Below are 22,158 nucleotides of genomic sequence, written 5' to 3'. Positions count from 1 at the left end.
AACGGTGACCAAGAAGTGAGGCCTCTGAGGAGGATGGCACCGCTGGCTAGCCTTCTGATTGCTGTTTTCACTGCACTGTCTGAGGACGTGTGCGAGATCAGAGGGTGCAATGAACTCATGTCAATGTCAGTCCTTTCACTGGATTGTTTTGTGCTCGGCTCTTGCGGTGCAGCTTTCAAGGATGGTGAATTTTCTTATTCTCCCACCACACTGTGTTTTACAGCTCAGCAGATGCATGATTTTGCAGCAGACAGTTCACCCACAGTGCAGTAACAAGCTGAAGTCCTTAATAAGTATTGTGAAAATGTGCGTGATACGTGGCTTTACCTGTTTTCAGATCTTGTGTTCGCTATCAAATAAAGAGTAAGACAGGGCAGTTTGCATCACAGTAGTAGTCGCCTCTTCACTTGTACAGTTTTTTCTCATAACTGACAGTCAGGTCTACTTGTCATGTTCATGCAAGTGTGGAAGTTTGCGCTGAGTATCTTCAGGTCCTCGATTAGTTTAACCTTGACAGATAGGAGTAATTGCTCTCACTTGATCTCAAAATATATCTAACATCTTCCCCCACATTACAAGGACATATGTGGTTGCATTCTTTGTCCTTTCCTTATGATCCAAATATGTGCTTGTCATCCTTGAAGAAGACAGAAACCCTTCTCTTAATGGTTCTCCCTAAGGATACATATGAATCTAATGTGTGTTTTAGCTCCTTATGACCAGACATCATTATAAGTTTTCCAAAAGGCTTTCTGTTTTCTTTTTTTACAAACACTACATACAATTTCTGCAACAACTGACAGAGAGCTCTGTCAGCAGGAAATAGGAATTGCCATTCAGGATTCATTTGGCTCCACTAATTGAAACTAATACCTTTCAAATAGCATATTGATTTGGAGAAAGCTCGATTTTCCAAATGCGCACTGTAAAAATGAATGAATAATACAAAATGTAAAGGTGCCAAGATTAAAACAGAGTTGTTGGGGGCTCGTTGCCTGTGTGACACCACAAGCCATGAAGATGACAGCAAACATTTCATAGTATGACTTCAAAGCTCCTCTTGTTTCCTGGGCTGTTGTGTACTATAAGGCCTGAGGCGCACTGTATTAGTGGCCTAATTAAAAAAGTGTCACCAGAAATACAGGTAGAAAATCCTGCAGCTCTGCAGCTCCCACACATCAAAATGATTCAAGTAAGTCGTCTGGATCGTTATCAGGAAGTCCATCTGAATTTCCTCAAAATATACTCCCACACCTGCGCACGCGCCTGCACACAGCTGACAAGTGAATCCGGTGTTGATTGATGCAAGAAAATTATGTTTTTCTTTTCTGTCGTTTCAGAGGCAAAAATGTTGCCACGGCGTAAACACAATACTGTTCTGCTAAGCACAAATTACTTTTGCTGTCAACAGCTCCGAGTCAATCAAGTGCTGTTTTGGATAACTTTTATAGGTTTACATAAAAAGCTCAAGACGTTACCGAATAAAAACTCTGCCATCCCAGACGGAAAAAGACCATATAATAATTTCAAAGCGACTTTGGGTGATTTCAATACTTTGAAGCCGTTTATTTATTAAATTTTTTTCTAACATTCTCATGAACAATGAGCCCTAACCGTTCCTGCAGTAACTCTCCGTCGGCGCGTTTGCCTGATGCGCAGCGCCTCCCCAACTGGTCCCTCACTTTGACAAATTCCTGGACGTGAGCGGGTCTGCTCAGTAGCTCCTTGCTCGTAAAGATGATACCTTGAATATTTCAGAAGTTGAATACCTCTGCCACATCTTTTTCCCCCCCGCTGATAGTCACTTTGGAAGAACACAATGGGAATGTGGTCATTTTGGAGTTTTTCTTTTTTGGCTTTCGTGTTGCTCAACCCTTTTCACTCCAAGTTTGTGGCTCAAGCGGAAATAAGTTATCCCACAGCAAACGACAGATTTTATCGCATGGAGGTTCAGCCGCTGGAAGCACGTATAACCCGAAAATCAACGGAGGTCAAAGTGTCACCGAAAGTCGATTATTGCACAAAAGTTTTAAACGCATCTGAAACGGAAGCAGTCGGTGTTTTGAAACCGAACAATGGCAAGCAAGTGGGGAATAAAACACAGAGCGGACTCAGAAATGAGGCACCGATCGGCGTCGAAACGGCACCTAACTATCACAGTGGTCTGCAAATACCTGGTAAAAAGTATGGTATTGTTTCTGGGGATAACCAGAGTCGACCTACAGCGAGTATTTTTCTAAGGAAGAAGGCAAAAAGGAGTGTGGGTCCGACATACAGCGATAATGTGGATATAAGTGGAGAAGCGCGGACAAGAGAGAGATTTGGTGAGACTGTCCAAGGTGTTTCCAACTCCAGAGCCGACTACCGGCGCACCGGGGAGGAAGCCAGAGGGTCTAACCCGAGACCAAGTGAGCCGCACCTGGACACTTCTACTTTTGCTCTGTCGGGAGACTCGGCACACAACCAGGCGATGGTGCACTGGTCCGGACACAACAGCAGCGTGAGTTTTAGTTTCACAAAAACACACTTCATCATATCACAAAGGTTTTAGAGTACACGAAAATAGCCCGCACAGTTGTTATAATGCTAATCTTTTTCTCTGTTTGAAATGCAAATTTTAAACATTTTTTAATAGATTTACATGAATCTGTCACATTTTTACGCACAGCTGTTTCAGCGCGCACGATGGGGAATTCGTTCTTTCAAATGAATGATTTCAGTCTTTCAGAGTCTTGAATTGAAGAACGCTTCTCCTCTTTTCACATTCATGATTATGTTTTCTGTTGGTGCCAACACAGATTGTGACTGTATGCGCATTGCGCGCCTGTTTGTGTGGACTGATGGAAATGACTGTGCACTTGCAGGATTCCCTCTCGCTCTTTTTTTAAAAACTAGAGTAGAAACATTTATTACAACAAACTCTTTGCCACCTGAACTTTAAATTAAGAGTTAACCCCCCCTCAGGTAAATTAAGGTGACACTGAGCTATGGGAAGGTGGAGGTATTTTGGCAGCAATCACAACACATTAATTATTTATGAAATAATCAAGTAATGTCTCTCAGGAAGGTGCAGTAGCTACAATTAAAAGGGATTGTGTCCAACCTGGCCCTTAATGTGAAGCTGATGAGACACAGTCTGACCTTTTGGTAAATGAGCCATGCGTTTGTCGTTGACATTTGACTCTCATAGTTCATAGTTATCTAATTGCCTGGATGAATACAGCATTGCAACATGTTTGTTGTTGAAATGGTGCCATGCCTGGCACTTCAAAACAGGTTGATGGGAATGTGCACAACTTAAATGGATGACAAGACATTGCAGCAACCACCCTGACCACCCCCCACCCTCTCACGCAGACACATATACACACACATCACAGCTGCGCGCACACTGTTTGCACACCATTTTACCATCACAAAGACAAAGCCATGGAGATTTTATCTCTTCCTTTACATATACAGGATGCAAAAGTGTTTGCAAGTCCCAGCATTTATCAGGTATAAAGATCTTAAAACTACAATTAAACCGTGTGCAAAGGAAAGGAGCTACTCTGGCTTTTTACTTCAGGTAATTCAGATCACCTTTGTTTGCTGGGCATAAGGGTATGTGGCAGCAACATTAATCTGGGACCACATCTGAAGATTTTTTGTGTCCCAGAAACAGTGAGAATATTCTTACATTCTCCAAAAATGCAGATATATTTCACTGGGCGGATTATATCACTCAATCTCTAATTGTGTTTTCTGGTCTGGTAGATTTTCTGTTTAGTGAAATGTCATAACATTAGAGGCAACACAGACTTTGGCGATGCTGATGTATTGTCGTGGACAGTCTCTACTGAAATACACCAGAAATGCATGAAAATATGTTGTTGGTTTGAGATGTCTTCACCATTGATGGCCTTTTGTACTGCTGGACAGTGTTCACTGGATCATCACTGATGGGCTTGTCACTGCAGCCAGTCAACAGTTTTGATTTATACAGTCTGTCTCAATCCCAGTCTCGGGTCCCAAAAGTACGACTGAAACTGCAGTTTAAATTGATGGCATTTTATGACTCGATGTTAGAGCTCAGGCTATATTAGATGTAAATGACTGATAATAAATCCAATCTAAAAGGGACATTTGAAGGAAAATTACTTCATTCCTGTGGTCTAGGGTATTTCTATCAAATATTCACTTCAAGACTTTGCCTGTGATCTGGCCAAGATGTAAAATCCCACAGGGAGTGAAATGAGAAAGATGTAGAAGGTGATGGTGAAAGTGCCAGCGGGGGATCTTCAGAGTTCAGATTTGATAAAGAATTTCATCGTGTGAGACCTCAAATCTGTCCAAAAATCAGTCTATCAACTATTATTCGATATTTGTGATTGTCTGTGACATCAAAGCCTGGAGTCATAGTTCTCTGGTCTCTGGCTTTAAGGGAGATAACATTGATTAGACTCGACCATGGGAATAAAACATATACTGAGCGAATACCCTTTTAAAATTCATGCTTCTTAACTACATGTAATATTGATTGACTGAGCATGTTTCTCCTTAAATCTGTCCTGAATGTGAATAGGAATGGAGATATACAGATAAAAGATTTATAAAAGGTGTGTATCATAAATACAGAAACAAATAAAATATATATATATATACTAATAAATAGACTTGACTGGGGATATCCTGTATGGCCAATCAATTTTTCAGTCTTTTGCCTCACATGGGTGTTCAAGCTGTGATATGACTATGTTGGTAATCTTTTCAAACAGCCATTGCAGCACATCCCATACTCAAGGGATGAAGAGACCCCCCCTCCCCAAAAGGCAAAAGTCTTAGTGTGCAAGCCAGCTGGTGATCAGGGAGTTATTGGCAGCCAAATGATTTTAGGCTCCTGATTGACCATTTTGGGAAGCTCCTCACAGACAGCTGACCAAACTAGGACACTGTGTTGAAGCTGAGGAGAGTTAATGAGCATCTTTATTGACATCACATCCCCTGAGGTTTTGCTGCAGAAATGATACTGTGCGATGGTGTAAATAATGGCCATTTACCTTGAGAAGAAGGGTCTGGTCATCCTCATTGGCCCTCTGTTAGAAATTTGCTTTAGGTGAAGCAGGACCTTGATGAGGTCTACTATTCTTCTTGGGAGTGGAGTAATTCTCTTTGGCATTTTCTTAGGTTTCTTCTAAGGTGGTGAGAGTCAGACCAATCCATCAGCTGTAATGTTGTCTTTTATGTTTTTTGTTGCGACTGACAGGGAATCAGAGAAGCCTCATGGGCGGTGTTGTCCGCATGCTTAATCAGAACAAGGCAGTTATTGTTGCACATAATCTCATCGGTATAAATAGACAATAAAAAAGAGGAAATGGCACGGCCCTGGGGGCCACGTGTTTTAAAACCGGTTCATTAGATAGACAGCCATTCAATTTAACATGCCAGAACTGGTTGCATAGGAACTCCTTGATCCATAAAATCAAATGGAATGGATTCCCAGTTCACAGAGGCATTTGTCCGGAGTTTGTGGGTGTTACGGGATGATGAAAAGCACATTAATAAGCTGCCACTGTTCAGGTACAACAATGGGAAAAGTTTTAATGTGGTTTTATTTTTCTGATAATTTCCCATATTTCTCCATTATATTCTACACAGCCACTGCAACAAGCTAATTGTTTATACTGTTAAAAGGGAAGAATAGCAGCACTATGTAGGTAAACAGTATATAGATGGTCAAGTCTACCGTGGCAGTTACATCGCCACCTGGCTATAACCATATGCACTGGATTCCACCTCCGTGTTCTCCAATCAAAAATGTCTCAAAACTAAATGGACCAATTCATCTTAACTCATTTAGGACTAGAACATGTCCCTCTGTTGATCTATCAATCCACGTATGCACTGATCTACCCATTGTTGCATTTGGCTTTTTACCTGCCATCTTCTCTGTCCGTCCTGCTACCTATCCTCAGCATCTGTTAATATAAATATGGGAATGTATGTTTAGGAGTGTATGTATATGTACAAACAATTACAACTTCATAATAGTTATGTGTGCATGTAATTACAGATTTATAGTGTATGCCAATATATGCATGCTTTTGTAAAGATGTACTGTATATTTCCGTGTGCATGTGTGCACATGTATTATTGCATAAATTATTGGTACCCCTGAATTTCAAGTACGTAATTCAGAATATATTCAGAAATAAATGCAAATGAACCAATTTTGTATAACCAGAATATTTTAATAAAATGTCCAAGCTTACTGAACCAAAAAAAAAACAAAAAAACTTGCATAATAGTGAAATAATACAGTAACAAAATGTACCCCAGACACAATTGGCACCCTTCACTTATATTTGGTTGTAGAACTTTGTTTCTTGAAGCTGTCTAGAAGCTTTTTGCACCTGTCTGCTAACACTCTTCCACTGTGATGCATTCAAGCTCTTTTAAGTTTGCAGCAGTCCTTTTTGCAATGATTGCAGGTTTCAGCTTTCTCTCAAGGTTTCCAGTATGAGTTAGGTCAGGACCCACTGCTGTGCTGTTTAAAACAGCTCATCTTTTCCTTTTCCACCATTCTTTCGTGCTGCTGGATGTGTGCTTTGGGTCATTGTCCTGCTTTAAGACCCAAGACCTTCGCCTCTAGTTTTCTGACACGGGGTAACAGATTTTGCTCTAAAATGCCTTGGTAATCCTCTGATTTCATCTTTCCTTTGATACATTCAGTGCCTCCAGTACCAGAGGCAAGAAAGCAGCTGCACAGCATGATAGAACCTACACCATGTTATTCTATAGGAAGGGTGTTCTTTTCCTTATGGGCTTCATTTTGTCGCCTATAAACGAAGTCATGCTCTGCATTCCCAAAGAGCTCTACTTTGGTTTCATCTGTCCATAGAGCATCATCTCCTAAAGCCTGTGGCTTGTCTTTGACCGTTTTTGCCAACATTAGTCTTTCCTTTTTCTGCATTTCTCTCAATAGCGGTGTCCTCCTTGGCTTTTGCCCATGGAGCCCTTCTTGGTTTAGTACTGGGCTTATGGTACAAGCTGAAACCATCGCTCCAGGTCCTTCCAGCCAGAATCTGTTTAGATGTCTTCTGCAGTGTTTTTTTCCACAATCTACACCAACCTTCGCAAGACTTCTCTCATTGAGTTCCTTCTTAGCACCACATCCTGGAAGTGTCTTAACAGTATGAGTGTGAAACTTATGATAACATCATGAACTGTTGAAACAGGGACTTTAAGATCTTTCCCGATGGCCTTGTAGCCTGTGGAATTTTTATGTATTTTGATTTCAGATGCTCTCAGACAACTCTCTTTGTCTTCGCCATTGTTGTCCTTTGTCCCTTGTAAGAAAGAAACTGGAAACAATTAGCCACTTTTTATGCAGTTAAACCATCATTCACTGGTTAATTCAGTATGTGAACACTGAAAATTAAGCACAGGTGAGTCTTATTTGTTTTTTTTTGTTTTGTTTGAGGAGCTCATTTAAATTTATCAAATGGTTTCCAATAATTGTATCTAGGGTACATTTTGTGTTTGTATTATTTCACTATTATACAAGATATTTTTTCTATCTTTTGTTCAGTAACCTTGAACATTTTAATAAAATACTCTGGTTATATAAAATTGGTTCATTTGCATTTATTTCTTAAGATATTCTGAGTTATGCACTGGAAATTCAGGGCTGCACATGATTTTTACCAGGACTGTTCAGATGCAGGTGTGTGTGTGTATATACATGTATGTGGAACATCAATCCAGCATGTGGGCATCTGCTTGTGTGTGAGCGTGCATGTACATATGTAAGTATGACTTGGCTAAGTGTGTACATTTATTCTTTTAAGTTGCTATTCATTTCATCACTCACTCAATTAATTGATCTTGTTTTTTTTAGATCACCAAACAGAAGGCATTGTGGGGTTAAAATAGAAAAGCCACCTTACACCCAGTTTGTTGTTGTTTTTCTTGTTGCTATTTCTTTCCTTCCGCTCTCCACTTCAATTTCACGTCTTTCCTGTTTTTAATGTTGTATTTGTCCATTTCATAGATGTAGGAAAGTTTTCATGAATTAGCTGCTTCAACAAGCACACTGTACTGCAGAACCTTTCTCTTATTTGTCAACATTGGTAACATCAGGACGTTGGCATTGAATATAAATACATACCATATTCTCATAAATCAATTGTAACTGATCCAGAAAGACCGGCAGGAACATTGAGAAAGACAGTATGACAAAAGCACGGCCCCAACACTGACCCCACTTTCTTTCACTCTCTCTTTTCAGGATTAGCCAAGTCTCCCAATTCCCATATTCTTCTAGTAGATTATTTTAACTCTGTATTAAATCTAGATCTTGATCACTCCTCTAATTCAGCTTCCCGTAAGCCCTTTCAGTCGTCATCTACAATCAAACAATACATGTCAAGAGTGTAGAATCCAACATCTACAGTATTTTTATATTATTTCAGATCATGCTTCCAGCACCCTAAAATTACTAATGGGAATTCACCCAGATCCCCTACCTAGAAGAGGCTTCAATATCTCACTCCTGGCAGATGCGGATTTTATCAAGTATTTTGAACAGTAATGGGCATCCTTTCCAGAAACCAACAGCACCCCTGATATAACCACAAGCACTCTCTCGGAAACAGCAAAAGCAATTCTAAGAGATCGAATAATAGCATATACTTAAAAAAAAAAAAAGAAAAAGAAGAAGAAACTGCAAGAGAACATTTTCAGCAGCAGCAGGTCAAGAGACTGGACACCCTGACCTCTCAAGTGCCTACAGACATAATCAGCAAAGAACTCAAATGTACTCAAAGCCAAACACAAACTTAATAGTCTGGCTAATCATTTGAAATAGCAAACTGAAAAATCTCATCAGTAGAAGATACGTCTGGAATCAATACACAAGATCACTCTGAAATAAATGAAACATTTGGACATTGTTACTCCAAACTATACACCCCTGGCCATGACACCACGTCTAAAGAAGCTGCTACCACGTTTCTGAGGAATGTCTCCATCCCAAAACTCATCACAAGCCAGGAATAGAATCTGGATAACCCAGTCACCCTAGAGATGAAGTGAGAAAAGCAGTATTACTCATGCCCAACATCAAACCCCAAGGTTTAGATAGATGCCCAGTATAATTGTATATAAACATTTCTGGCCTCCTCTTCCACCCTTATTTTTCAAGATAAGTTAATGGTTACTCCATTAACTGGTCTAAGTCTGAGATTCTGCCTCTAAGCCATTTTGGCTGGCATACTGAGGTTTGGGACCTACCCTATAACCACACACCTCAATCTATTAAATACCTTGGAATCCATGTTTCAATAAACCCAAACTCAACTTCACTGCCTTACTACATAGCGCCAAAGAAGACCTGGATAGATGGAATAAACTCCCACATTCTCTTTAACTGGCCGCATCTCAATCTTCAAAATGAAAATTCCTCCGAAGATAAACTATTTGCCACAACCCCGGACAGTTCCCCCCTGGGCTGGTTCTCTTAACTTAAATTCAACAATCACTACATTTTAGTGGAAAGTCAAAAAGCGCCCAGTATCAAAATGTCTACAAGACAAAAACCCAAATAGTATAGTGGGTTCAATGCATCAAATTTTTACCACTATTTCCTCTCCCACCAGCTTCTGTATTTTGGACACTGGACAAACAACTCCAGTTCTGCCTAGCTTGATATTGAACAGACCACCTGTAAAGATCTCCCCATTCAGCACTTTGCATTCAGAGATAAATCAGTTAAGACCCACAGCTGCCTCAAATTGAACACCATTAAATACCACTCAAACGGCCTGGTGGAAAGCTAATGACATACTTAACCTCAAACTATCTCCTTCTACTCTCACTCCTATCTGGTATAATCCTATGTTTAAAATAAGTGAGGAATCCATCAGGCCTGGGGCACCTTTTCAGTGGCAGCTCTCGTGATTTTTGACCTTCTCAAACAAACAAATAATCTACCACACCACTGTCACTACCAGTACATAAAGATGAAAGAGACCATAAAAAAGGAAAATTGATATCCACAACTTCCACTCCTCCCAAAACATTACTGTCACAGGTTTAACAAACTCTTCTCACCATGACAATATTGTTTCAGTGCCAATAGACAAATGGACATTAGACTTGAATATACATTAATCAGACATCAGTTGGTAAGCAACATGCAACAATAGATTCTCTGTTATAGACTCAGAGTTCTCAGAAGTTCAGATAATTCAATACAAGGTTCTGCTCTTCACGCCAGTCAGGCAGTTTTAGTCAGAGGTCATGGGAATGCTGTCCTCAGTCTCAACATCCCTCTCTCCTCCTCCATCTCTCTTTTAGGCGATCTCTCCTCACTCACCATCACACAGCATCTCCTAACTTTCATCTTAATAGCATTAACTGTGGCCAAGAAAACCACATTACCCAACTGGATAGATAGAACAATAACAACTTTATAAATAAATTGCTCAATTTGTCAACAGACCACACAAACCGCAAACACCGCACTCACTCAGATCTTCCCAAACACAATACAACAACTCAAAATAACAAACCCCCACCCACACACCCTTTTTTGTCTCAATGTCTGTGTGTTTTTTAATAAATAATAATACTGTAATCCACCTCTGGTCAGGAATAATACTAATTAAAACAATTATTACTTTGTAGCACCTCAACATTTGGAAGTTTTTCATTTCAGATAAGCCTTTCCTAGATTTTTTGTGTATCTTACTTTTAATGCACTATATGATTTATCTGCTTGCCAGTTAAGTTTCTGATTTTTGTATATTATTTTTTAAAACTAAATATGGATTTTAAACTGATAGCCAATGGAAACAAAACAAACATCAAGATAATTTTTTTTTCTACCATCCATTTTCATCTTCTACCTCCTTGTCCCTCGGGTTGTCAGCACCATACGTCTGTTCATTAATCCAGCCTGTCTCAAGCCTTTAGGGGTGCACTGTCCACTGATGTGATTGTAAGATGCTGATAGGAACTGCAGCAATCCTGTGTGTTATGTAAGAGTATGGACTGCCGATTACTACAGAAAAAAAAAAACAATTCCTCAGGAGTCTGGACGGGCAATTTTTAAACATTTGCTGAGAAAAAGGAAGCATTTTCCTTTTTTTCATGGCCTGTTTAATTTTATGGCGGACAGGATACAAGTTTCACCCGCTGTGTAGTGGTAATAATTTAGTGAAATCCTAGTTTTTACTCCTCAAATGACATGCATGTGCGTCCTTTTTTTTTCCATGAATCATTTGTGCTCAGGGACCATAATGCATTACATCAACATAGGCTCTCAGCACTTCCTTAGCACTTAGACCGTAGTTTTGCTTCACAAAGTGCATTTTAAGCAGCAAATAAAGGACTGCCATCAGTTGTATGTTCAAGCACACTGTCACTGCTTGATTTCTTTTTGCCTCCCTACCAGTGTCAGTCTCACTCTCTCTCTTAAGCAGTCATTCTCACACACATACACACTTTTATGTTTCAGTTTTAATCAAAGTGACAAAGCGGGTGCAGAACCATGTTTGACAGGTTTGCATGTGATTAATTAGTTTAATAACTGTCGCAGTGTGGTAGACACATACTATAGCTGTGATTAGGTTATCAAAACAAATTTATGCATTTTCTGATTGGGAAAATCATAAAATTGGAATTCAGATTGCGAGAAGGCTTCTTTATTAATCATCATGGTGATAGAGTTAACGCAACTGTGCCACTTGATGAAAAGTTTTTACACCTAAAGGTCATGTCTGATTTTGTTTTGTCCTTTAGTTTCATCACTCCTAATATCAAGCAAACCAAGTGACCCTGCGTTGGTAACATTATACCTCGAAGCAGCACATTGCTTGATGCGCCACAGCAGTTACTATCATGTTTAAAGATGACTGGGATTGCCCAGGTGGCAGTCGGCTTAAATAATGGTTTGACTTGGCAGTTTACAGTGACAGGAATGTATTAGTTCGGGGGGGAAAATGTTTTTTCCTATCTAGTGAGATACAAAGGACCCAAGCCGAAAGCACCACACACAGACACACACACACACACACACACACACACACACACACACACACACACAGCGCAATCAATGGAGAAGATGGAAAACTTCCAAACACAAAATGACACATTTAGAAAACAGAATACTCAGTCAATGGGTATCCGGGAACAAATCCTTTAATATGACTGGTTGCTGTTGCTTTGAACCAAAAACAAAAATAAAGTTGAGTTATAGTCAAGATCATAGGGTATGTAAGTATGGATCAAAATTATGGCACTTTTTCAGAAACTGAAAATATTAATCAAAATTTGTGCAGAGGTAACACTTGACACAACCTACACATCATTTACATGGGTTAATGATTGTATCGAAGTGGATGTGAGTTGTCATCAATAAGAGTGTCATGAGACTGTAAGTTATTTAAACAACTAAGCATTGAATTTGAAATAACATCTAATTGTGTTCTAGCTTTGCTTCTGCTACCATCTCATGCACCATCATAATTCCTGATTTCATGCAGGGCTTTGCTACATGACACACTCTGACAGTTAAATTGTGTTGTTCACAAAGTTTAAATGACCATCTTTGATTATAATCCCTTTCATTTCTACCTTTTTTTTTTTGGCTGCTGTGTATACACCAATTTCATTCAGTGGCTCAATATTTCACACAAGTAGCTGAAGTTTCATCTTATCGGATGCTATGCTTAGTTGTACTGCTGCTGCCTTTCTTCAACTGAACATTTTTCTGATATGGAGATTTTCTGGAAAGTGTGGATGGCTTACTGCAGCTTTTAGGATGGTACACAACAGAAATTAAACTGTGTGTGACAAATATGGATCAGTCGGTCTCAGAAATTAATATGCTCAAAAAGTGCTTTTCCACATTTTACGTCAAGATTAAGCACCGTTAAATTTGAGTGTTTTCATGACCAAACAAGCAAGTAAACAAAGACAAAAGCAAACAAACAAACAAACAAATGGCTCAAAATGTCACATTTAAACAATTCAAGTTAAAAGGCATCCACGTAGCATGAATTTTTCAATGAATATGTAATTAGATACGCCCAGCAGCCAAGGTGATGTTTTCTGTCAACAGAATGAGGAAGCATTAATTTATTTGACAAGTTGCAAAAAGCTGATACTGAGCAAACCTGCAAAATCTTCACGAACAACGCATTTCTTTTGTTTTCCTAAAATGTCTGATCATGCAGTAGGATATCAGCTTGTAGAAACCGAATCATGCTATGATTAAGTTTAGACACTCACAACATTTGGTCGACGTTATGGAAAGATGGTGGTCTTGTTAGAATTTTGAAAAAGTCACCAGTGAAACGAAGCACAAGACATGATGTTCTTACTTCATTAACATGTAACAGAATCCCTTAATATTAACCAAAGTGCTTTTGTTGCTTCAGGGACTTCAGGGTGCAAACGCTGGCCTGTGGCTTCAAAGTCCTGCACTTTGGAGGCCAACTGGTCTTGCCAAATTTTTCATTGTGGAAATCAGGATTGGACATTATCGTGTTTTTCCTGTAGTGGGAAGGATTTTTGCCCCTCAGAACTGTGTTCTGTTCTGTGGCTGAATACAAGTACAGGGGGGAAAAAATGAAGCATTCAGTTGGTGATCTGCTTTATTAGTATACTTAATCCAGTAAATCCAAAGTAATTACATCCACAGATCTTTTAGATAACCTCATTGTAATGAACTGAAATGACATTTGGTTTTGTTGGTCAGCAGGAGAGGAGAAGGAATCCACTGGATGTTCCATACAACTTTTTGTTGCACAAAACACCCATAACAAAACCTCCCCACCCAATCAAATAAAACAAGTCCAAATGGGCAGAAAACCACTGATGCCCACCCTTAGGCTAGACCATGTTCTTATGACTTTAGTCCAGTACATTAGTGTAGTTTTTGATTTCCTGGAAAAGATGCTCCCACCAAACACAATCCTCACAGCATTCATGTTTCCCTTGAAACATAACTGGTAAAACAAATAAGTAGTATGCAAATATAATTTCTAAAAAAAATAGAAATCTGGAACTGAATGTTAACTAAACTTTAAAGACTTGCCAGTCTTTGCCTCTACACATTATGAAAAATGCAAATAAGTGACCGGGGGAAGAAAGGACAAGACTTGGATGTGTGGGATGCAGTTAACTCAGTCTCACAGCACTTTTGGCAGAGGAGGGGGTCATTTTAGGTGGAGGGCTTCTCTCTTCCAAAATCTCAATTTGGACCCACTACCGCTTTTGGCTCCAGCATAGACCCCCCAATCCCCACCCCCACCCCCCTTGGGCAGAAGCTGATCCATTAGAAGCCAAAGCTGTGAAGGAACCAGAAGACACTGGAAGAAATGTCTGAATGGTGTTGTGTTGCTCGGAGTACTCCCAAATGCTAACTAGTGTTCAAACTTAGTAAGAACCTGTTCATTTACCTAAGATTTTATATTATCTCATTTCACCCTGGTAAATTTCTAACCGCTGTTGTAGTCCATAGCTTAATGAATAACAGAATTACACAAAAAGAATAAATGCAGTCATGTTAGTGTATCTTCAACCTCTGGACACTAAATATGAGCAAACAAGAGTGGCACAGAATATAAAAACCTGTAAGAGTAAAATGCTAATTTTGTATTTTTGGCTCTCCACACCACTTAAAATGCATCAAATTCATTTTAAATTGCACAGGATGTGACTAAAACTTTGTCAAATGTGTCAGATTGTTTAAATGACTTCTAAAATTGCCATCAAATTTGTCCTTGAATGCTGCATTATTTGTTTTTCACTCTTTTGTGCAAACTGCAGTGTCTTGTGCTGCGAGGTCAGCATCAAAACACAGGAGAACAGATAGGTTCCAAGACCAGTGTGTATTTCTATACCTAGTCCATTAAAACATATTTCACTGACTTTTTACCCCAAGCTTTCGTTAAAAAAAACAAAAAACAAAAAAAAAACACGAAGCGGACCAATCTCAATCTTTTTTTCTACCAATGGCAAACAGCACAGTTTATTGTGTATTGTTGTTAGCAACGGAGACATAACATGCCCACAAAATCTCCTAACAATAGAGTTGTATTTGAAGTGAAACCCTTTTATATTCAGCCCATTTCATTAATTTCCCCCCCATAATGGACTGAATTGATTGCTGAAACCTCTCAAGCTCAAAGCACCAGGGCTATATGACCAAAGCTCAGGAGTCAGGAGGATAAGCAAACATACAGACGGCAGACTAATGCACAAGGGACCTTTCACTAGGGTTTACTTGATGAAAGCAGCATCCCCCGGAGTATGTTTTCACCCACAAAAGTACAAACAATCAATTTGGTCTTCTGATAAGATGAGGACAGAGTAAGGCCTTGCTTCGACCGCACCACTTCTCTTAAAAGACATTTGTCTTTTCTGCTAAGTGCTCTACTTTGGAGACGTACTCACAGAGCCACAATCAAGATGTTGTGTTCCACCCACTTGCAGTGCATCTTGATTTTGGCCTTGCCACTGTCAAGCCTTAAAGAAATTTATGCAAATGTGCAACCAATACTGTATTTCTTTTCTCTGCAGGTGTTTGCATCAGATAATTTCTAATGGATGCATGAATATATTAATATTAAATCTTATGATTGGAAAAAAAAGTTACAGTTTATATCTAAAGAAGTTGATGTCTCATCACACTTAAGTTTCGAAGATTACTCAGTATAGCTACATTGGTAGTTCTACTTTTTTTTTTTTTTACCGTGTTTTCCCTAAAGGCTATTTTGTTCAGCAAAGGATACAAAACAATCTTTTGTCTTGTGCTTGGTTGGTGATCATTTTGTTCATAGCACAACAAGGGAAAATTAAAAGTGATAGTCTACAACAGACCTGAAATGTTCTATGTGTGGGTAGGAGATCTAGGACATTAATTAGCTAGTTGACTTAAAGAAAACACAGTGTTTGTCAAATTACTCAAATGACTTTTTCTTGCCCTTGGCTTCTGTCTTCCCTCCCTTAATGAAGTTGAGAATGTAATGAGCTTAACAACAAATGAAACAGGTTTTATTTTTGCGTTCACAGGCTTGCATCTGCGCGTACAGGCCAGTGAAATGCAGTGTAGTGAGGTGAACAATGGAGTCCCAGCCTGCTCTTCTCACATTGATATGCCAGCTTTTGGTGCCTGATAATGGCCATGATGCATTAGGGAGCCCCCATGGATTTGAATTATTTGGTATATGTGGCTCTTCCCACTGTGTCCGTGTTTTCAGCCTGCTTCCTCTTTCAAACCACGTCTTCTGCTTTTCACTCCTCTTCATTCATTTGGAGTTGCATTTGGGTTCACCTGATGATGAATATATATATTCACTCTCTTTTAGTTCTGGTTTTTGGTCTCAACCAACTCCTGAGGGAAATTTCTGGTTCCATAGCTGCTAAATGCTCCACTATGTTGGCGTCATGAAAGCGGTGAGAGTGAACCAGAATTGTAAAGTTGTGGTCTGGATATCTAAACAATGAACTGAAACTCACTATTAACGTCTGTAAAACCGCAGGGAGCTTCTTTGTTTTATGTCAATGTGCTGCTGCTTTTGTGGCTAAACCACTCCTGTAACAGAGACATTTAATCTCACTGAGGCGCTTTTCTGGTTTAAGTTATTAATATTATTAAAATTATAAATGATAAAATTCTCTCTCTTGTTGGAAAATACAAAAACACAAGAAGTGCACAAAAATATACACACATTCACTGTACAGGTGCATCTACACACAACATAGGTAAATAAAAGAACACCTGCACTCAAGAATTGTTGGATTGTTTTTAATTCCTTCACTCGATGGATTCAAAATCCATCTTTACTCTGTTTATCAAATCTGATAAGGTCACAGCTGACAAAGAAAGGTGGCATATTTGGGTAAAAAAAATCAGTTTATTATAAAAGCTTATATTTAAGAAAGAATTTAATTAGTGTTGACTCATTTCAGAGAGTTGTCAGGCAAATAGACAGGGGTTACTCCCTGGAGATGGCTCTGTGTATGGATGTGTTTACCCTACAGTACAGTATACAAAAGCTTATGTGTATTCATGAGAATGTAAATGTGTATCATTTTAGCGGTGAACTTTTCAGAGGATGCTAAAGGTGAATAAAATAGAGATATGTGTCAATGCTTCTCTGAGCACGAGCCGTTAGCAGAGTTATTACAAAGAGCCTTTACATCATTCACTATTTTCAACTTTGGGGGTCCCTTGGAAATTAATTTAGATTCTTCAGTTGTCCCCTCCGGTAAGGTTCAAAAACAGTGGCACATCTACATGAAAGTGGCAACATTTCTCACATTTCTAAAGATTTTTTCCTACTTCCCATGATCTGTTTCTCCTGAGCAGAAAAGAAACAAGGATCTGGAGGTGTGATGTGTTGAGTTAGGGTCCCTTTTTTCCCTTGACGACCCAATTAGTCAGAAATAATATTTGAGGGGTGCCGTCTTAATGATGCTTTACTGGGGGGCTAAATAAGCAACAGGTTTCATTTGAAGTATGGCGTTAGAAAGCACAATAAAACTGCGCCGATGTGCAGTAACAGTCTATTTCATTTTATTAATAGCCATATTATAGTACAGACACAGAGATGATTCATACCTAAATTGCGAGCTGTGTAGAAAATTTCTGCCCACCAACATGGTGTTATGATGCCTCTCACGTCCCACTGAAGCACTTTAAAAATTTGAGCATTTCACTTAAAAAAAAAGAAAAAAGAAAGAAAAGAGAAAAACAGACTGATATGGAATTTGTGAAGATTTGATTTGGTTCAACAGTCTGCGAATGTGCAGTACATACATATGCTGCATGCTTGAACGCCTTTTGCAAGAGGATTGTGTTGGTCTCTGTGTGCATGAGACATTTGCGTTGAGTGGCTACAGTATATCACAATGACATTATGGCTGTAACACCTTTGTTGCCATGGAGGCTGCCTGTTCAGCCATCTGAAAGAGTCAAAATCTTTGCATGGCCAATCAGCACCTGACTGTGATATATGTATATATATATTTATCTTTATGTGCAGGTTCTTTGTGAAATATTCTAGATGCTAAAAAAAAGCCACAGCAAAAGACGGCCTGTTTTAAGAAAAAAAAAAAAAAAACGACAGAGGGACTGCAAAAATGAAAATCAGAGAGAGAACAAGAAAAAGGGAAAGAAAGCAAGAGAAAAGGGAAGCAAAGAAGGGGAAGAAAGTGACAAGAATAGAGTGTTAGGATAAAAGGATGACTAAACCCAACTCCTCTGAGGGTGGGAGCCAATCTGAAAAATGATTGGTTGACTTTCCCGGGGCAAAGCTCTCTTTGCTCACATCAATAAAACATAAACATGAATAAATGCACTGCTTTTGGCCTTCCAGGGTCCTTACTTAATTTCATGTATGCAAGTGAGCGATGATATGCATGGAGAATTGTATTTACCTAGAAGGCTCAAAATAATTCTGGAAGCCATTTTGTGTCTGTTTGTTCCCAGTATTTACATAAATGCAAGACTTCACCATAAACTCTTAGAATTTTGGGTTAAATGCAGCTTCATTTGTCGGGTTTTCACACTGCAAGTCACACATCTGCTGTGCTAGTCATGTGCTCTCCCTACTGGTCTCAGCATTTGCATCTATAGTAGTTGCTCCCTATTGACCTGAGCCACAGATGCACAGCCTATCAATAACGTTGAAGACGTGGGAACACACAGTCTCCAGTGATGTACTCTTCATGTATCCACTTAGGGACAAATCATCCAAACAGTCATCTGCCTCACTAGTCTATTGGTCCCTGAGGTAGATCTTCACTGACCCAATTCAATGGGTCAGCTTTTGTTAATGAGCTGACAGCACAAACACGATGACAACAGTTAAGATAGAGCTCCTAATGGCAAGAACAGCTTGGGTGCTGAGAGGCTTTTTGTTATCAAGTTTTGCCGTTTGGGGCTATTTTTAAAGGTTATGTTACATCCTTATCTAAATTCGTGAGCAGTTGATTAAATTGGATCCTGGTGCAAAATGGCGCGAGTGATTGAAGCCCCTAAAACTGTGAACATCTATTCGTTGCTCACTCAGTTAATTTGCTGTGCTATTTGAATCCCTTTGGTTAGAAATGAACTGCCTCTAGTTTGACACTGATAAAATCAATTCCAGATTCAATTTACCTCGTAGTATTTATAATGTCCCATGACACAGAGTCATTGTTGTTAGAAAAAGAGAACTGAAGAGACAAACGATCAACAGTTTGGCAGAGTTTTTCTCTCGTATCTATTTTTCAAAGCAGGCAATTAGGCCTAACATCACAGCCATTTAACTAAGTCTGTACTCCAAATTGATTCAGACTCCAGTGTTGGACCTTGCAGACATGGTGCATTTAGTTATGCAAATGCTTATCTCTCTGTGTGATTGGTTAATTAACCTGTAATGCAGATAGTCCCAGCCATGCACAGTGGCCGTTTGATGGCTAAATTGTGGGTCAATTGGGTTTTTAACATTTTCAAAGCAGACTTAGAGACATGTCTTTGTTCCTTTTAGTCTTGTGTGGCTTTCCTCGGTTTAATGACTCGTTCCACGGGTCCCATAAGGTTAATGTGTTTAAACTCACTGTAATTGAGCTTTTGACCTATCTTTCAGGCGTTTAAAAAAATTGTCATATTATGCCATGTTTCTGCTCCTTGATTGTTATTATCTACCATTCCTCCTCCCTCCTTCCATGTCCTGCCCCAAACTCTCTACCCCACCCCCTCTTCTATGCTGAGTTATGAGCATCCCCATGGGAAGTCATTTATAATGCCATTGGAGTGACAATAATGTGTTTGCACACCATTTCACTCTGCCCTCTGTGTCTTGGCAGGCTTTTATGGGCCACATTTTAGTTTCCCCAGAAACACATTGTCCAACCATCCTCAGAGAACACGCAAAAGCATTTAGCCCAAACTGGAACTGGACGTCTTCCAATGAGTAAAATAACACAGCATATTCCATCAACATTTGAGATCAACATTTGTTGCTTTTCCAGCTAAACTGCTTCACTATTTTGAAGGTAAAAGCAAGACAGAAGTATATAAAAGGGAAAAAAAGGAATCAGAGATGATGGTGTGGTTCAGCCACTGACTGCATTTCTTTTCATTGTTCACTGAACAATTATGTTCAGATTTTGCTGTCATGTACGTATCATTCCACATGAAATACAGACACAACTCTTGACAGCCCACATGGATTTTTTTCAGATCACCGGCAGACTGACATCTCCCGACAACACGAGGATCACTTGTCATTGGGATAACATACTGTATGAGGCTGATATTTATTAGTAAAGGGATGTAGCAGACACGTTGTATTCATTCCACGTCATTAGGTGTAGACATTTTTATAATGTATGCAGGTGAGGCACTTATGCAAAGGCTTTTTAGTGCAGACCTTGGCATGTAATTAAATGTGTCTGTTGCTGTTATGTTGTAGGTGATCCTTATCTTGACTAAGCTGTATGACTTCAACCTGGGGGCTGTTACTGAGAGCTCACTCTGGAGGTGAGTTTGTTTTTAATCATTGCTACTTTTTCTTTTCCATCTAAATGAAAGGTTATGGCATCATTGCAAGAATTTTATAAAAATGCAAAAGCACATCCCTAAAAGCAATAAGAATAATATATTCATAGAGGTTGCAGTGTACTGTAAGTATGATTTATTGTGTTCGTCCTTGCTGGGATATGAACAATCAAGTCAAACTGGAAGCCCATATGAAGTATGTTTTAATAAAGCAATCTGAAGCAGTTCAGAATGAAGCCTCCTGCTTCCTGCAGTCCCATCAATACCACAGCTAAGACTGCAACAGCCTTTTAGAAAAGACCCAACCTCCTAACTATTTTCTGTCCATCATCAGCAAAGAAACTTTTTGAAAGGCTATTTTTGAAAGATAAACCGGAAGACTTATCTGAGGAATGCTTTGCTTGGATCTGTGGCTCTTTTCCTTTGACTTAGAAACTTCCTGATGGAAGTTGATCTACAACCAAGTCAAGGTTGCCCTCAATTCAACTCTTCTTGGATTCCTGATGGCAGTTTTTGATTGATTGTCATCCACAACCTTTTGTTTCAGAAGCAATTGACATGCAATTCCTACAGTATAGCTGTAGTAATACCATTCAGTATGTATTGAGAGGTGAGTTACACTGCCCTGTCAGGTCATAAATAAGAATGGAATTCATTTAGGATTATACCATACAGCCCAATCCAGCCTTTGATATGCCTTTTTTTTCTCACCTCTCCTATAGCCTGCAGAGAACTCATTTCATTCTAAGATACATGTGGAAAAGAGACCATCAGTCCGCCAAGCATAGAGTTTCAAATTAATATCTGTTTCACCAGAGGCGCCGCTAAGATTTACACCCGACTTGACACGTTTTGAAATCCCATATTGTGTACAGGAGGTCTTCCATCATCAAGGTGTCTGCTTAACAATGGCACCATGAGTAAATTAGAGTGTACCTCAGGGGGTGCACAAAGGCTCTTAGTATGGGTATTAGAAAAGCAGAGATTTGAATGTTATGAAAAGAAACGGGAGTAAATGATTTGTGTGATAACACAATAAATGATTTATGACTACAGCTCTAGGCCACTGTTGGTGGCAAAACGCAATGTGCAGATCAATGGGTGACTTACAGAAGCTATCTAAACAGGCATCAAGCCCCTTTGTGTTTTGAGATGACTGCCTTCTCTGGTAAAGAAACTTCACGATGTAATAACATCCTTTAAGAGGCTTTCCCCCATCGCCGCGACCACAGACAGATATGCTAACTGAAAGGAGTGCTTAAAGCACAAATATGTGTTTAGGGGTGAGTCTTTGAAAACAATGTCAATAGCAAATGGGACTATTCAGATTAATGCCCAGACAATGTTAGCAGACTCTGGGTATCTATCCAATTATGTAGTGAAATTACATTTAGAGGCACTCAGGTAGAACTGAGAGCATGGATTAGCTGTTTGTGGTGAGGAGAAATATGAAGACTGGGATGACAAACACATCTACCCTTGTCATGAGTTGCATGGGCTTCAAGGAACAGGCTGTTCTGTGACAAGCAAGTACTTTTTTACATGTTGTGACAAACCTAGATGATTTTGTTTACATATGGGCCATTTGATTACTAAGGGCCAAGAACTGGGTCATTTAT

At 39.3% G+C, this 22,158-nt stretch overlaps 1 protein-coding gene across 1 annotated transcript in view; it reads left to right on the top strand.

The window, feature by feature from the left end:
• Positions 1 to 1,819: 1,819 nt before the first annotated feature.
• sorcs3b (sortilin related VPS10 domain containing receptor 3b) overlaps positions 1,820 to 22,158 on the top strand; it is a 42,852-nt gene continuing 22,513 nt past the window's right edge. Inside the window, exons 1-2 of the mRNA XM_041049600.1 lie at positions 1,820 to 2,500; positions 20,454 to 20,521. Of these exons, the coding sequence (XP_040905534.1) occupies positions 1,820 to 2,500; positions 20,454 to 20,521 (749 nt within the window). The remainder of the gene's footprint in view (positions 2,501 to 20,453; positions 20,522 to 22,158) is intronic.

This window comes from Toxotes jaculatrix, chromosome 11, assembly GCF_017976425.1.
Source record: "Toxotes jaculatrix isolate fToxJac2 chromosome 11, fToxJac2.pri, whole genome shotgun sequence".
NCBI classification, from domain to species: Eukaryota; Metazoa; Chordata; class Actinopteri; family Toxotidae; genus Toxotes; species Toxotes jaculatrix.
This window is presented reverse-complemented; position numbering and strand designations above follow the sequence as displayed.